General features: G+C 33.6%; 1 protein-coding gene across 4 annotated transcripts; it reads left to right on the top strand.

Annotated features, from left to right (window-relative positions):
- Nucleotides 1–4,488: 4,488 nt before the first annotated feature.
- Nucleotides 4,489–10,870, top strand: LOC140821391 (protein transport protein SEC23 A-like). 4 transcript variants are annotated; one of them, XR_012115725.1, is made up of 6 exons: nt 4,489–4,653; nt 4,838–5,549; nt 5,891–7,707; nt 8,634–8,750; nt 10,095–10,166; nt 10,309–10,870. XR_012115725.1 is itself a non-coding variant. In XM_073181867.1 (6 exons), the coding sequence occupies exons 2-6, from the start codon at nt 5,067–5,069 to the stop codon at nt 10,444–10,446; spliced, it is 2,631 nt and encodes an 876-aa protein (XP_073037968.1). In that variant the 5' UTR covers nt 4,492–4,653; nt 4,838–5,066; the 3' UTR covers nt 10,447–10,870. The 4 variants fall into 4 exon arrangements, 2 of the variants coding, with proteins under 2 accessions (XP_073037968.1, XP_073037969.1); XR_012115724.1 differs by having other exon boundaries at nt 5,891–7,711; nt 8,623–8,750; XM_073181867.1 differs by having other exon boundaries at nt 4,492–4,653; nt 5,891–7,711.
- Nucleotides 10,871–12,477: the final 1,607 nt, after the last annotated feature.

Genomic DNA, 12,477 nt, shown 5'->3' with positions numbered 1-12,477 from the left:
ATACAAAAATAATTGTTTCATTAAGTATAAGCATAATCCATCTATTTCACAAAAATAAAAAAAGTGATATCGTCTCATAAAAACATACCAGTGTGTTAATTAAAAAATTAATATTAATAGTGACCAAACATACATCACATGTGCATCTTGTTTTTTTTTTTTATTGGGTAAATAAATGAATGGTTTTTTGATAAAATCGTAAATAAGTTGATTTCCCATTTTATCATTGCCATCAAATAAAAACAATCACTCGATAAATTAGACTATTTTTAGTTATTTTAGGGAAACTACTTACCATCAAGTGATTTAATTTTCTTGATTATTACATTAATTGATTGATATTTAAATCGATAAGACGAAAAAAAGATTCATATAATTTGAACAATAGACCAATCATCTATTTATAATAACATAAAGTGGTATCAAAATAAATCTTTTTTTAAAAAAATTATTCTTTATATTGTGGCCTCTTCAAACTTCTTAAGATAAAAATTAATTTTATTTATTCACCCAATCAAATTCAAAGTGATTTTTTTTTACAAAAATAATTGTTAAAGTAAAATATAATGTATTTTACTTAATTTAAAAAACATAATATTATAAAATTAGGATATTCATATTAAAATTAACTTTTAAAATCATTGAAAAAATGATGAATATGTTAAGAGAGAGAAATATTGATTTAATATAAGGAATACACTAATCCATTGATATTTGATCCATAGTTTTGTTTTATAAGCCACACATTCCACACAAGAAAAGGCTATTTTAGCTTTGTGGCTTTTTAATTCCTTTGTAACTTTATTGAATCCATCGGCAATTAAATTTTCTTTTTAGAATCACACATTTTTTACTTTTAAGCTCAAATTATTGGAGATAATTATTTCGGTAATTTTCATTCATGTGTTTAATCTATTCGACATTCAACTTCCTTGACATTTTACATTTTTTACTATTGATAGAGAAAGTGACAAATACATAAATTATAGGGAAAGTTAATGCAAATAACTCATAGTTATTCTACTCGAGTTGTTGATAGTTAACTTAATAATGCCACTTATAATTTACACTGATACCTCGTGTGTTATAATTATAGAATAATGAAATGATCATAATATCTTTGTAACTCTGTAAAAATTCATATATTTTAATTTACTGTTTATGCTTTTATCGTCTGTCATTTGTACTATCGGAATTATGAGTTTTCGTAGTCTCAGTTTGAAAATTTGTGCAGGGATTGTCACTATTGTTTCCAATCTGATTGAATTGTCTTGATCGTTCATAATTTGATTGCTTAGTGTTCGTTCTGGTTTGAGCAAAATCCAAATATCAACCTGTGGCAATTCTTCTGAGTTTCAACAAATTGCCAAATTTGATATAGGCCATCAAAATTAAAGTAGTGATATGTAGGCGAGCTATTTGATGCTACAATTAGGTATCAACAACGACCTATGTCAAGAGAAAAAAAAAAATCAATGGGATCGAATGAGGACCCATATATTCGGCTTTACCTAATTGGTTTACATAGACACATTGAGCTGAAATGATATATATTATGTATTTCTTCTTGAGAATATCTCTTACGAGATGAGTGGATTTATTTCATAAATAGAGTAGAAAGTAATAATTTTCGCAAACAAAATAACATTTTCATGGGTCTGGTCGGGTAGGCGATTAGACATCATAAAATTAATCTGTAAAATATTCTCATATAATTTTTTTGCTTATAATTATATTATTAAATTTGAAAGACTCATAGTGACTAACTTTAGTATCATTATATGTTTTTTCATGAACAAAAAATACACATCTTTTCAAATTATACAAATATTACTTTTTATTTAATAAAAAAATTCAAAAAAAAAAAACATATTCAACGAGTTTGCGTATAACATATAACTATTTTATGTTGATAAAATATTTTTTTCATCTACATCCATGTTATTGAATTTTTAAATTATCATGCCATCATCCGTTAACATTTACAAAAAAAAAAAAAAAAAAAAAAACCATCTACACAAATGTGTTGGCTCCAATAATTATGAAGATAATTTTCTTACGACATAAATAAGTACATATATTAATATCTCATTAGTTCTTTGTAATTCTTTTGTAGTGTTGCATGTGACACTATACTGCCAATTTTCTTTTAATAAAATAGGATCGTTTGGCCAGAGTATATGGATTATCATATATATATATATATTCTCTTATCAACATTTATCTACATGGACTTGAAATTTTGGCAAAGAAAAGTGCATTGTTGTATTTTCTTCGAATCCTGAATTTCATCTATATTTAGTAAATAATATAATATATTCATCTAGTAAACATATTTCATGTAATTCAAGATTATACAGGGTTTGAGTGTTTAATATATTGACTATCGAAATAATTTTACCTTTTTAAACCGAGCTTTAAATAGGGTAGTCATTCTTCCAGCTATCTCGTCAAGAGATACTTCGACTAAGACTAACTATTTTGTCTTGGCCTAAGTCATGTCCCAAACAATTTTGACTGATCTCATAAGACTCATTTCTAAAAGTTTAATAAATCATTATCTGTTGAGATCAAGTATATCTGTTGCGATTCTCATAGTATATGTTTAATCATCTACGAATTCTTCTCTGCTTTTCAAGTATAGTACATCAAAGTTAAGCATAACCTCGTAAGATTTTTGTTTTTAAACAATCTTTTTCCTTCTTGACCACGTCTCCACTCGATGTGCTTCTCCACCAACTCACTTCGAGTCCTCTCATTTTAGTATCTTTGGATCGCACACTTTCCTTGGTGGTTTTGAGAAATTATTCTCCTTACTATGGGTTGTTCACCTTCGGTTATATTCAATTTTAGATCTACGATATCGAGGTGTGCAAAAGACTCTGTAGAGTCTTGGAGATCATCTTGTTGTCATAAGATTATTTTTTTTTGAGAAATTTTGATGAAATTTACCAATTTAGCGTCACCGTTTAAAGGTTTTTCATTACATTGGCATTCCTTATTTGATGTAATAAATGTTCGATACGAAAGTATTGTGGTAATCTTCTTCCCAAAATCCTATTACTAGAAATGAGGTTTTGTTCTAAGGTTTGGATTATTGTTTGAGTATCATTTGAAGTTTCAAGAACTATTCCTATTTTTCAATGATTTCTCCAATTTTTTATGGTACATTGTATATCTAATTGACATAATTTTGTATCACATTTTGGATTTTCTAAGATCTTCTGAGAGTTTAGATGAATCCGAGAATATTTGTAAGAATATATTACTTTGAATCATAATTTTATTTTAGTAATTTGAACGATTCCTAATTGAGTCAGTCTTATGTGAGTCCGTCTCACGGATCTTAATCTGTGAGACGGGCCACCCTACGTATATTCACAATAAAAATTAATACTCTTAGAATAAAAAGTAATACTTTTTCATGGATGACCCAAATAAGAGATTCGTCTCACAAATACGACTCATGTGACCGTCTCACACAAATTTTTGCTTTCCTAAGTACATCTAATATTTAACATTTGTTAGATCTTTCTATTTTAAATGTTCCAAATCAATGAAATAAAGCTTGAGATCTATATTTTAAGAAAAATCTTCTCATGAGCAAGAAAATTTATTAAATAATAAAAATTTAGCATATATGGAATAAAAACTCTAAGCTCTGATATCAATTTTATGGTTCAGTGCAATTTTTTCTAAAAATAATGAAATCAAAGTTATTTTGGATATTTTGTTTTGTTTTTATTTAACTTAGTGGATAAAATTAAACATAATTTAAAAGATTTAGAACTAAATCGAAATAATAGGAATAAAACCGAGACTCGACTATATATTTGGGAATAAATGAGTTTTTCTCCAATGACAAAAACTTGGGTGAGACGGTGTCATCGTCTTACAGATCGCATTTGTGAGACTGATCTTTTATTTAGGTCATCCCTGAAAAAGTATTACTTTTTATGCTAAGAGTATTACTTTTTATTGTGAATATCTGTCGAGTTGAACGGTCTCACAGATTAAGATCCGTGAGACGATCTCACATGAGACACATTCTTTCTCAATACTAGATGTGTTCATCGATCGATTCGGTTTTCGATTTTTTATATCGGATTTTTTTCGCTTTACGAATATATAATCAGATATTCGATCTATTTTTTTTTTGTTCAGTTCGATTTTCTACCGAAATGATTCGATTATTTCAATTTTGATATAATTAATAAGATAAATATATTATAAAATATAATATATTATCTTTTTACATAATTTATTAATAAAATATTTAAATATAAAATCTAAATAAACTACGTAAACAACAATCATCTAAATATTATTCAAAATAAATTACATCTAAACAACGATAAACAAATCTAAATGTTCGATTTTTCCGGTTGTGTCTGAAGTTTGAACCCGCAATATCGAATTTGCCACGATGGCGTGGATTGTGTGTCGTATCAAATACCAATCAATTGCCTAGTTATTGCCAGTTGTTACGTGAGATCTCCACGTGCCAACGAACTCCCGTGGAAACACGCGCACAAGAACACAGTTGATACACATGATTTTAGATTCTGACACCCAACCCAACAACCGAAACAAATTATCTGATCGAATTGTGGCAACGGGATCTCTTGTCTTTCAAAGTATTCGCGAATCGAGGTATGTATGTTTCGATTTGAATGTTGAAAATATCTTCCTGTTTTTGGAATTACATGTTTTTAAGCAGCTGTCCCTCCTTGTCTGAATTACCCATCTCTTACCCAGATTTAATAGCTGATCGCTAGTTGAACAGTTTTCAATCAGGGATAGATCGTGACATTTCTTGCTTTTTTTTTTTCTGTAGAACATTATCGGCTGATGTTAAGATTGTCTGAAGAATCGTTCCTTGTAAAATTTGAACTGTGTTTCCGTGAAATCTCATTGCTTCTGATTTTCCTCTGTGCGGAGGTGGTCGGGTGAGGTGAATATTCGTAGATGCCAAAAACGTCAAATTGTAAGTTTTTGATTTTGGGGTGGTGCATGTACTCGACTCAAAGGTCGGGATAGATTAGGTTGATTTAGCACCTTTTTTGATGGCTAATAAACAGCAATCTTCCTCTGTTACCATTTCTACTGACCCAGCCACACCATCACCTCTCCAAGTTCCTGATACAAGATTTAGTGCCCCTTCCTTTACCTCACCCTCGTCATGGTTTTCACCACCAGGAGCAACGTTTCCTCCTCCTTTGGCACAACTAAACCAGGCTCCTTCTCCATCAACAAGGCCTCCTAGATTATTATCTCCAGCGAATGGAGTCCGAACTGGAAGCCTTGTTCCTCATGTGAGCACTCCACCTGGTCCTCCTGTGTTTTCATCTCCGCTCCAGCCAGCTGCTGTTCCATTTAAAACTTCTCCTGCAACTCCTCAACCCATTGCTTATTCTTCTGGTTCATCTTTTCCATCTTCTTCACCTCCTCATTTCTCAAATGGATCAGTTGAATTGCAGCATCAAATTTTTGATGTTACAGAGGAGCATGATACGGAGTTTCCAAATGTTCTATTCTCGGCCCACAAGGTATTTTTTGTTTTTGTTCTACGATGCTTAAGAAACTATTGCTTTCCAATGCACGTACTGAATTTAGTATTTTTCAGATAATTTTTTTAAAAGAAACTATAGTTTTTATCGTGTATTTGATGAATTCCTAATGAACTGGAGTTTTTGAAACTGTTACCCATGTATAAGGGGAAACTTGTTATCTGTCATATTTCGTCCGTAGCACCTCGCCTTTAGTTATGGAAGAATAATTCGAACAGGACGCTTATTTGAAACTATTGTCTTAATATTCAATACTATGTTATAGTGTTTGAGTTACAAAATCACTTGCTTCTCCCCCCCTCGTCATTTTGATCCTTCAGGTACTCAAACAGAAGAAGCTAGCCAATGTGCCTAGTTTAGGATTTGGGGCATTAATTTCTCCTGGCAGGGAGGTTTCACCAGGTCCTCAAATAATACAACGTGATCCCCATCGATGTCACAATTGTGGATCTTATGCCAATATTTACTGCAACATCTTACTTGAATCAGGCCAATGGCAATGTGTAATTTGCCGGAGTCTGAATGGAAGTGAAGGGGAATACATAGCTCAAACCAAACAAGAACTCCGAAATTTACCCGAACTTTCTTCCCCTCTCGTTGATTATGTGCAAACAGGGAACAAAAGACCTGGTTATATCTCTGTGACTGAATCTAGAACATCAGCCTCTGTAGTTCTAGTTATAGATGAATGTTTAGATGAACAACACTTGCAGCATCTTCAGAGCTCCCTGCACGCATTTGTAGATTCCTTACCACCTACTACAAGACTTGGAATTGTGCTTTATGGCCGTGCAGTTTCAGTGTATGATTTCTCTGAAGAATCCGTGGCATCTGCAGATGTACTTCCTGGTGGCCAATCACCAAGTGAAGACGCCTTGAGAGCACTGATATATGGGACTGGAATATACTTATCGCCGATTCATGCTTCTCTTCCCATTGCGCATGCCATTCTTTCATCATTGAGTGCATATAAATTGAATTTGCCTGAAGCTTCTAGAGATCGTTGCTTAGGTACTGCAGTGGAGGTTGCCCTGTCTATAATTCAAGGGCCATCAGCTGAAGTGTCAAGAGGTGTTATTAAAAGGCCTGGTGGAAGTAGCAGGATAATTGTGTGTGCTGGTGGACCAAGCACTTATGGCCCTGGTTCAGTTCCTCATTCCCTTGGTCATCCAAACTATGCATATATGGAGAAAGTAGCATTGAAGTGGATGGAGAATCTAGGTTCTGAAGCTTATCGTCGCAATACAGTGGTTGACATTCTATGTGCTGGAACATGCCCAGTACGAGTTCCTGTTTTTCTACCTCTTGCAAAATCTTCTGGAGGCATCCTGATTCTCCATGATGACTTCGGAGAGGCATTTGGTGTGAATTTGCAGAGAGCAGCTATTCGGGCTGCTGGTTCTCATGGTTTATTGGAGATTCGTTGTTCAGATGATATTTTTGTTAGTCAAGTGGTAGGCCCTGGAAAGGAGGCACACAACGATAACCATGAATCATTTAAGAATGACAGTAGTCTTGCTATAAAAATGCTCAGTGTTGAAGAAACACAAACTTTTGCAATATACATGGAGACCGGTAGAGATATAAAGAGTGATTTTGTCTATTTCCAGTTTATGATTCAGTATTCAAATATTTATCAAGCTGAGATCTCCAGAGTGATTACCATTCGGCTTCCTACCGTGGATAGTGTTTCAGCATATCTAGAGAGTGTTCAAGATGAAGTGGCTGCTGTTCTTATCGGAAAAAGAACTATTTTACTAGCGAAAAACTTAAACGATGCTCTTGGTATGCGAGTATCACTTGACGAGAGAATTAAAGATGTCGCAAGTAAATTTGGTTCCCAAGTGCCAAAGTCAAAATTTCATCGATACCCCAAAGAAATCGCATTATTGCCAGAACACTTGTTTCATCTTAGAAGAGGTCCTCTACTCGGAAGTATACTTGGTCATGAAGATGAGTGGTCTGTTTACCGATCTTTGTTCCTCAATGCTTCCTTTGATCTATCACTTCGCATGTTGGCACCTCGATGTCTTATGCATCGGGACGGTGGAACTTTTGAGGAGTTACCAGCTTATGATCTTGCTATGCAGTCTGATTCTGCAGTTGTTCTTGATCACGGGACAGATATCTTCATTTGGTTGGTATGCTTTTCTGTCTAACTTTTCTGTACTAAATTACGTTTAATTTATCAAACCATTCAATTGAATTTAACATCCAGATGTGCTTGGTTTGCAATACTCCAGAGAATTTTGTCACAATTTCTACAGTTTGGCAGCTACTCATATATCATTTATTTGTACAGTCTTCTGTAGTTGCGTTACATGTTCTTCGATTCCAATTTTTTTAAACTGGATGTTTTTGAGTAATATATCAGAAATACAGTTCTGACTTCGCATCTTTTGACGATAAACTTATTTGGAATTTGGAGGAATAAAAACAATATTCCTTTACTTTTTAGATCTCACCTACATTTGCTGCTCTCATTATGAAGATGTCTCAAATTAGTTTGTATATTTTATATCTGATTTATTTCGTTCATAACAATGGATGTTTCTGATCTGGTTTTTGTCGTAGTGGACAGATAAATAACTTTTTTCTTGTTATTGATATGAGATCAAGCTCTTTGCGTCGGATGGACTTGTTAGCCAGTGAAATTGTACAGACTGTCTAATAATCGCATTATCTAAAGCATATTTGTATACAGAAAAGCAATCTCTGTCTGACTCATAAATATTTTTCTACTTCATTGGGATTTTTTCCGTCAGAGTAAATTGATGAATAATATTATGTTGTAGACTTATAACAACAGTGAGAATTTGGGTTAGCTAAGGCATGGAGACTGTTTTTTTTATGTGGAACGTCAAACATGCACGAGTCTATTAAACATTGAACTTTCTGTGGTGATGCTGTGCAAGATTTAGCTTTATGTATGTGGCAGCTAGATCATAACTCATGTGTCATATAAATGTGTTACAATATGACTTCTGGGAAAGGTTCTTTACCTTATTTATTTTATTTGTTGCATTTTTTCATAGACCTTTCTCATGATTAGGTAATATACAGGGTGCTGATCTAGCTGCACAGGAAGGAAAAAGTGCAGCAGCTTTGGCGGCATGTAGGACATTGTCTGAAGAGCTTACTGAGATGAGGTTTCCTGCTCCTAGGATTCTTGCATTCAAGGTAGATCTTACCCTTTTTCAAAAAATGACAACGATAAATTTACGAAGATGCTAACTTCAAACAAATAACAAGGATGAAAGAAGAATATGCAGTAAACCATCTAGTTGAAGACTTCGTTTTTTCTGATTTTGTATGATGAATGGAATCTATATTCTTTGATCTTTTCACACCCATCTAAATGCTTAATTCATTAAATAAATAATGAAAAAATTTGTGGTTTGCTCTGGTTACGTCCACATTCCATTAGTTCATCAAGGTAGTAATTTTTGTAGATAGTAGGCGGTGGGTGACGCTATGTGTCTGGGTCAGATGGGATTAGATGATTTAAGCTTTGATTAGTGTGGATTTAATCAAAGTTTGATAAGAAGTGATCATCGCACACCTCTTTCAACCGTGGAACAATGACATCTTTATTAAATTTTTTGGATAGTAGGGGTCTGACAAGGTGGGTGATGATTGTTAGGATCTAGATCTCCAAACAGAGTTAATTTTCTGCAAATATTGACTAATGAAAAAGGAAGACAAATTTATTAATAGGAAATATGAAATATAATATGAGAAATATCTCAGGCAAGGATGGAATCCTTTTAAAAGAAGAATACTCACTCTCCCTGTCCCCAGCACAAGCTAGTAAGAACAAAACACAATAAATGAATCCCCTTCCCTTCTCTCCCGTCTAATTTATCTTCTCCCCCTCCTAATCCCTTTCCACTTCTCCAAGTTATTGTTTCTATAATTCTCTTGATAAGTTGAAAGACCCAATTTATCTAGTCCCATGATACTACTCCCATTTTTACTTATCCAGCCCAATTGTCTCAAGTACCTAACAATGATGTCGGGGCCAGGTGTGATAATGTGATTTTGGGCTAGTTGGGTATGGTAGATTTGGATTTAATAAAACTTTAATAAGAATTAATTAAGATTATTTAAATTGAAAAATAACATATATAAACTTGTCAAGTGTACTCAAATAACCTTGTCAAGTAACACTTCAGCATATATCCATTATATATATATATATGTATATATATTTGTATGTGAGAAATGGAATAATGGAGTGTCAGATGGTCATTATAATCTCTATTCAACTTTATCAACAGGAAATGATCAATATATATATATATATATATATTTGTATGTGAGAAATGGAATAATTGATTGTCAGATGGTCATTTTAATCTCTATTCAACTTTATCAACAGCAAATGATCAAATGCAAACTTGTTCTAACCTTTGAGCATTTGATGTGGTTGCATACCTCATACCTGATACTTGAAACAGAGGTTTCACTATGTTGAAAAACCTCCTCAGAATATTTGCGCTGAATATTTATGTTTAATAACAGGAAGGGAGCTCCCAGGCACGATACTTCGTCTCTAGGCTGATACCAGCACACAAAGACCCACCTTACGAACAGGTTGGTGATGTCAATTTGGTCTTGAATATATGCCACTTGCTGTATGCTCTGGAGTTATGGCCCGTCCAATAGCAGTAACTTTATCATTGCTGCCTGCCTCTTTTTGAGTAATGAGCCTACTCTAATCCATTTGCGGATACAGGAAGCAAAATTTCCTCAGCTTCGAACTTTGACTGCGGAACAACGGACAAAGCTGAAAAGTAGTTTTATTCACTTTGATGATCCAAGCTTCTACGAGTGGATGCGGAATCTGAAAGTATTGCCACCAGAACCAAGCTGAGAAACTACTTGAGTAGGGGAGTCATCATCATATCATACTTTTCGAGCATCCATGTCCTGTCACGGCCTTTGCTACGTCATTTTATCAGTTCCTTTGCATGACGGCAGATGCTCATTCTTACTAGACTTTGATTTTTTTTTTCACTCCCTATGACACAGCACATATTTGATGCACAGCTGCTCTTTTGTATATATATTTTTCCAATATTGATTGCTGGATGACACAAATATGGATCCCCGGATGCTGTAATTACGACTCTCAGTTGCACTTACTAATTTTGGGGTTCTTTATTTGAATATTGTAATTTTTTTATATCAAAATTTAGTAAAGATGGTTGTTTACTAAATAGGGTAAACTCATAGCGAATGGAATCTTCTCCCACGAGGTATACTGTCTTAATTTAGACAAACAGACGTCTCATTTATCATCTTGTCATTGGATCTTTCGTTTTTGGTTTGTTCAAGGGTCGTGGAGAATTATGGTATTCTGGCTATGCTTTAGACTCATGATTATTTTTATTACGGTCTTAAAAAGCATGCTTACAATAATTAATATGTTAATGACGTGTGGTGATGGTCTACCCAACTGCTGTGTTGGGGAGCATGAAAGTCGTTTTCTTGGACTTGAAAACTGTCTGGGTGAGGTTAAAAACCTTCCTTTTGAAACGAGAGTCAGAGGCATCAGGCTTAACACAATCCCGCATCTTTATTCCACTTTTAGTTTCTAGAGGTAAGGGTTTCAGTGAATCACTTTCAACCATCTGCTTGTGTTTCATTTGTCTTTCCCTTGCCTTGACAGCTGCAAGTATTGCTTTATCTCCGCTCAGTTTTATTAGTTTCCACGGGTCAATGCTTGCTTGGAAACCTTTCTTTTTGCTGAAGATGAACAATAATGCTGGTTCATCATCAACCTTTTTTATGGTTATGGACAACTTTTGTGGGTTCTGGAAATCAACCCAAAAATATATACTCCGTCTTATTAAATCCACTATGTGATGGGAAATATGAATTCTACCCTACTACATGGACCTGGTTTATCCTTCCACCTTTGAATATAATTCGTGAAAGAAATGAAGGCTTTTCAGGTGAATCATAATCAATACTCTCATTGGAAGAAAAGTCTGAATCTGAATCAAATGACTCAAGTTCTACAAATTGGTTCTCTTCTAATGTAATTCAATATGAGATGACACATATCGATAGTAACATATCGTTACGAAAATTTCTTTTCAATTAAAATGGAGTGATTATTCATGACTCTGAAGTGAATATTGTGGGCTACACCAACATTCGGTGTAATACTTTTACTCAAGTACTAAAGTAGAATATGTGATGAGCCAATGTTAACTCATGTTTCTGGACCAAATTCACATTGTTCAGATGAACCGTATATGAGTTGCTAACCCGTTGTTAATTGGACTCACTTTCCAAGCCGAAGTCTCGTTGTCCAGCAGACTAGCAATCCCAGGGCTCCAGTAATTCAGTCGTTCAATCAATAGCTGATAGGTAACCAATCATGAACCAATAATGTTATATAAATCAAATATCCAGAACAATATAATTAATAAAACGTGAAATATACAATATGATACAATATATACAAACAAACAAGTAGTTTCTGAAAGTTTACAATAAATTTCAGGGTGAATGTCAAAAATACCATATTTGACCACATCAATGACTTAATAATTCGCCTTGATTGTCAATCTCTAAGCGAAAATACTATTTTATAAATATAATTTGAGTGCATTGTGGTTAAAATTGGTAGTAGATATGAAACTTTTTGAAATTTATTTTTGTACAAAATTCACATTAGATAGTTTCGAATTAGGCAAAAACTTGTGTGAGACGATCTCACGGGTCATATTTTGTGAGACGTGTTTTTTATTTGGGTCATCCATGAAAAAGTATTATTTTTTATGCTAAAATTATTATTTTTTATTGTGAATATCAGTAGGGTTGATCCGTCTCACAGATAAATATTTGTCAGACCGTCTCACAAGAGACCTACCCTTCGAATAAAGTGGTAAAA

The sequence above is a fragment of the Primulina eburnea genome, unplaced genomic scaffold (assembly GCF_022965805.1).
Source record: "Primulina eburnea isolate SZY01 unplaced genomic scaffold, ASM2296580v1 ctg55_ERROPOS1863358, whole genome shotgun sequence".
Taxonomy (NCBI): Eukaryota; Viridiplantae; Streptophyta; class Magnoliopsida; order Lamiales; family Gesneriaceae; genus Primulina; species Primulina eburnea.
Note: the sequence above shows the minus strand (reverse complement) of the source record. Positions and strands in the feature narration are given on the sequence as shown.

Bases quoted from the DNA above. Each gene is read 5' to 3' on its own strand.
- LOC140821391 (XM_073181867.1), top strand. From the start codon at position 5,067: ATGGCTAATAAACAGCAATCTTCCTCTGTTACCATTTCTACTGACCCA. The intron at 8,751-10,094 runs GTAGATCTTACC...GTTTAATAACAG, and splicing joins CTAGGATTCTTGCATTCAAG to GAAGGGAGCTCCCAGGCACG. The intron at 10,167-10,308 runs GTTGGTGATGTC...TTGCGGATACAG, and splicing joins AAGACCCACCTTACGAACAG to GAAGCAAAATTTCCTCAGCT.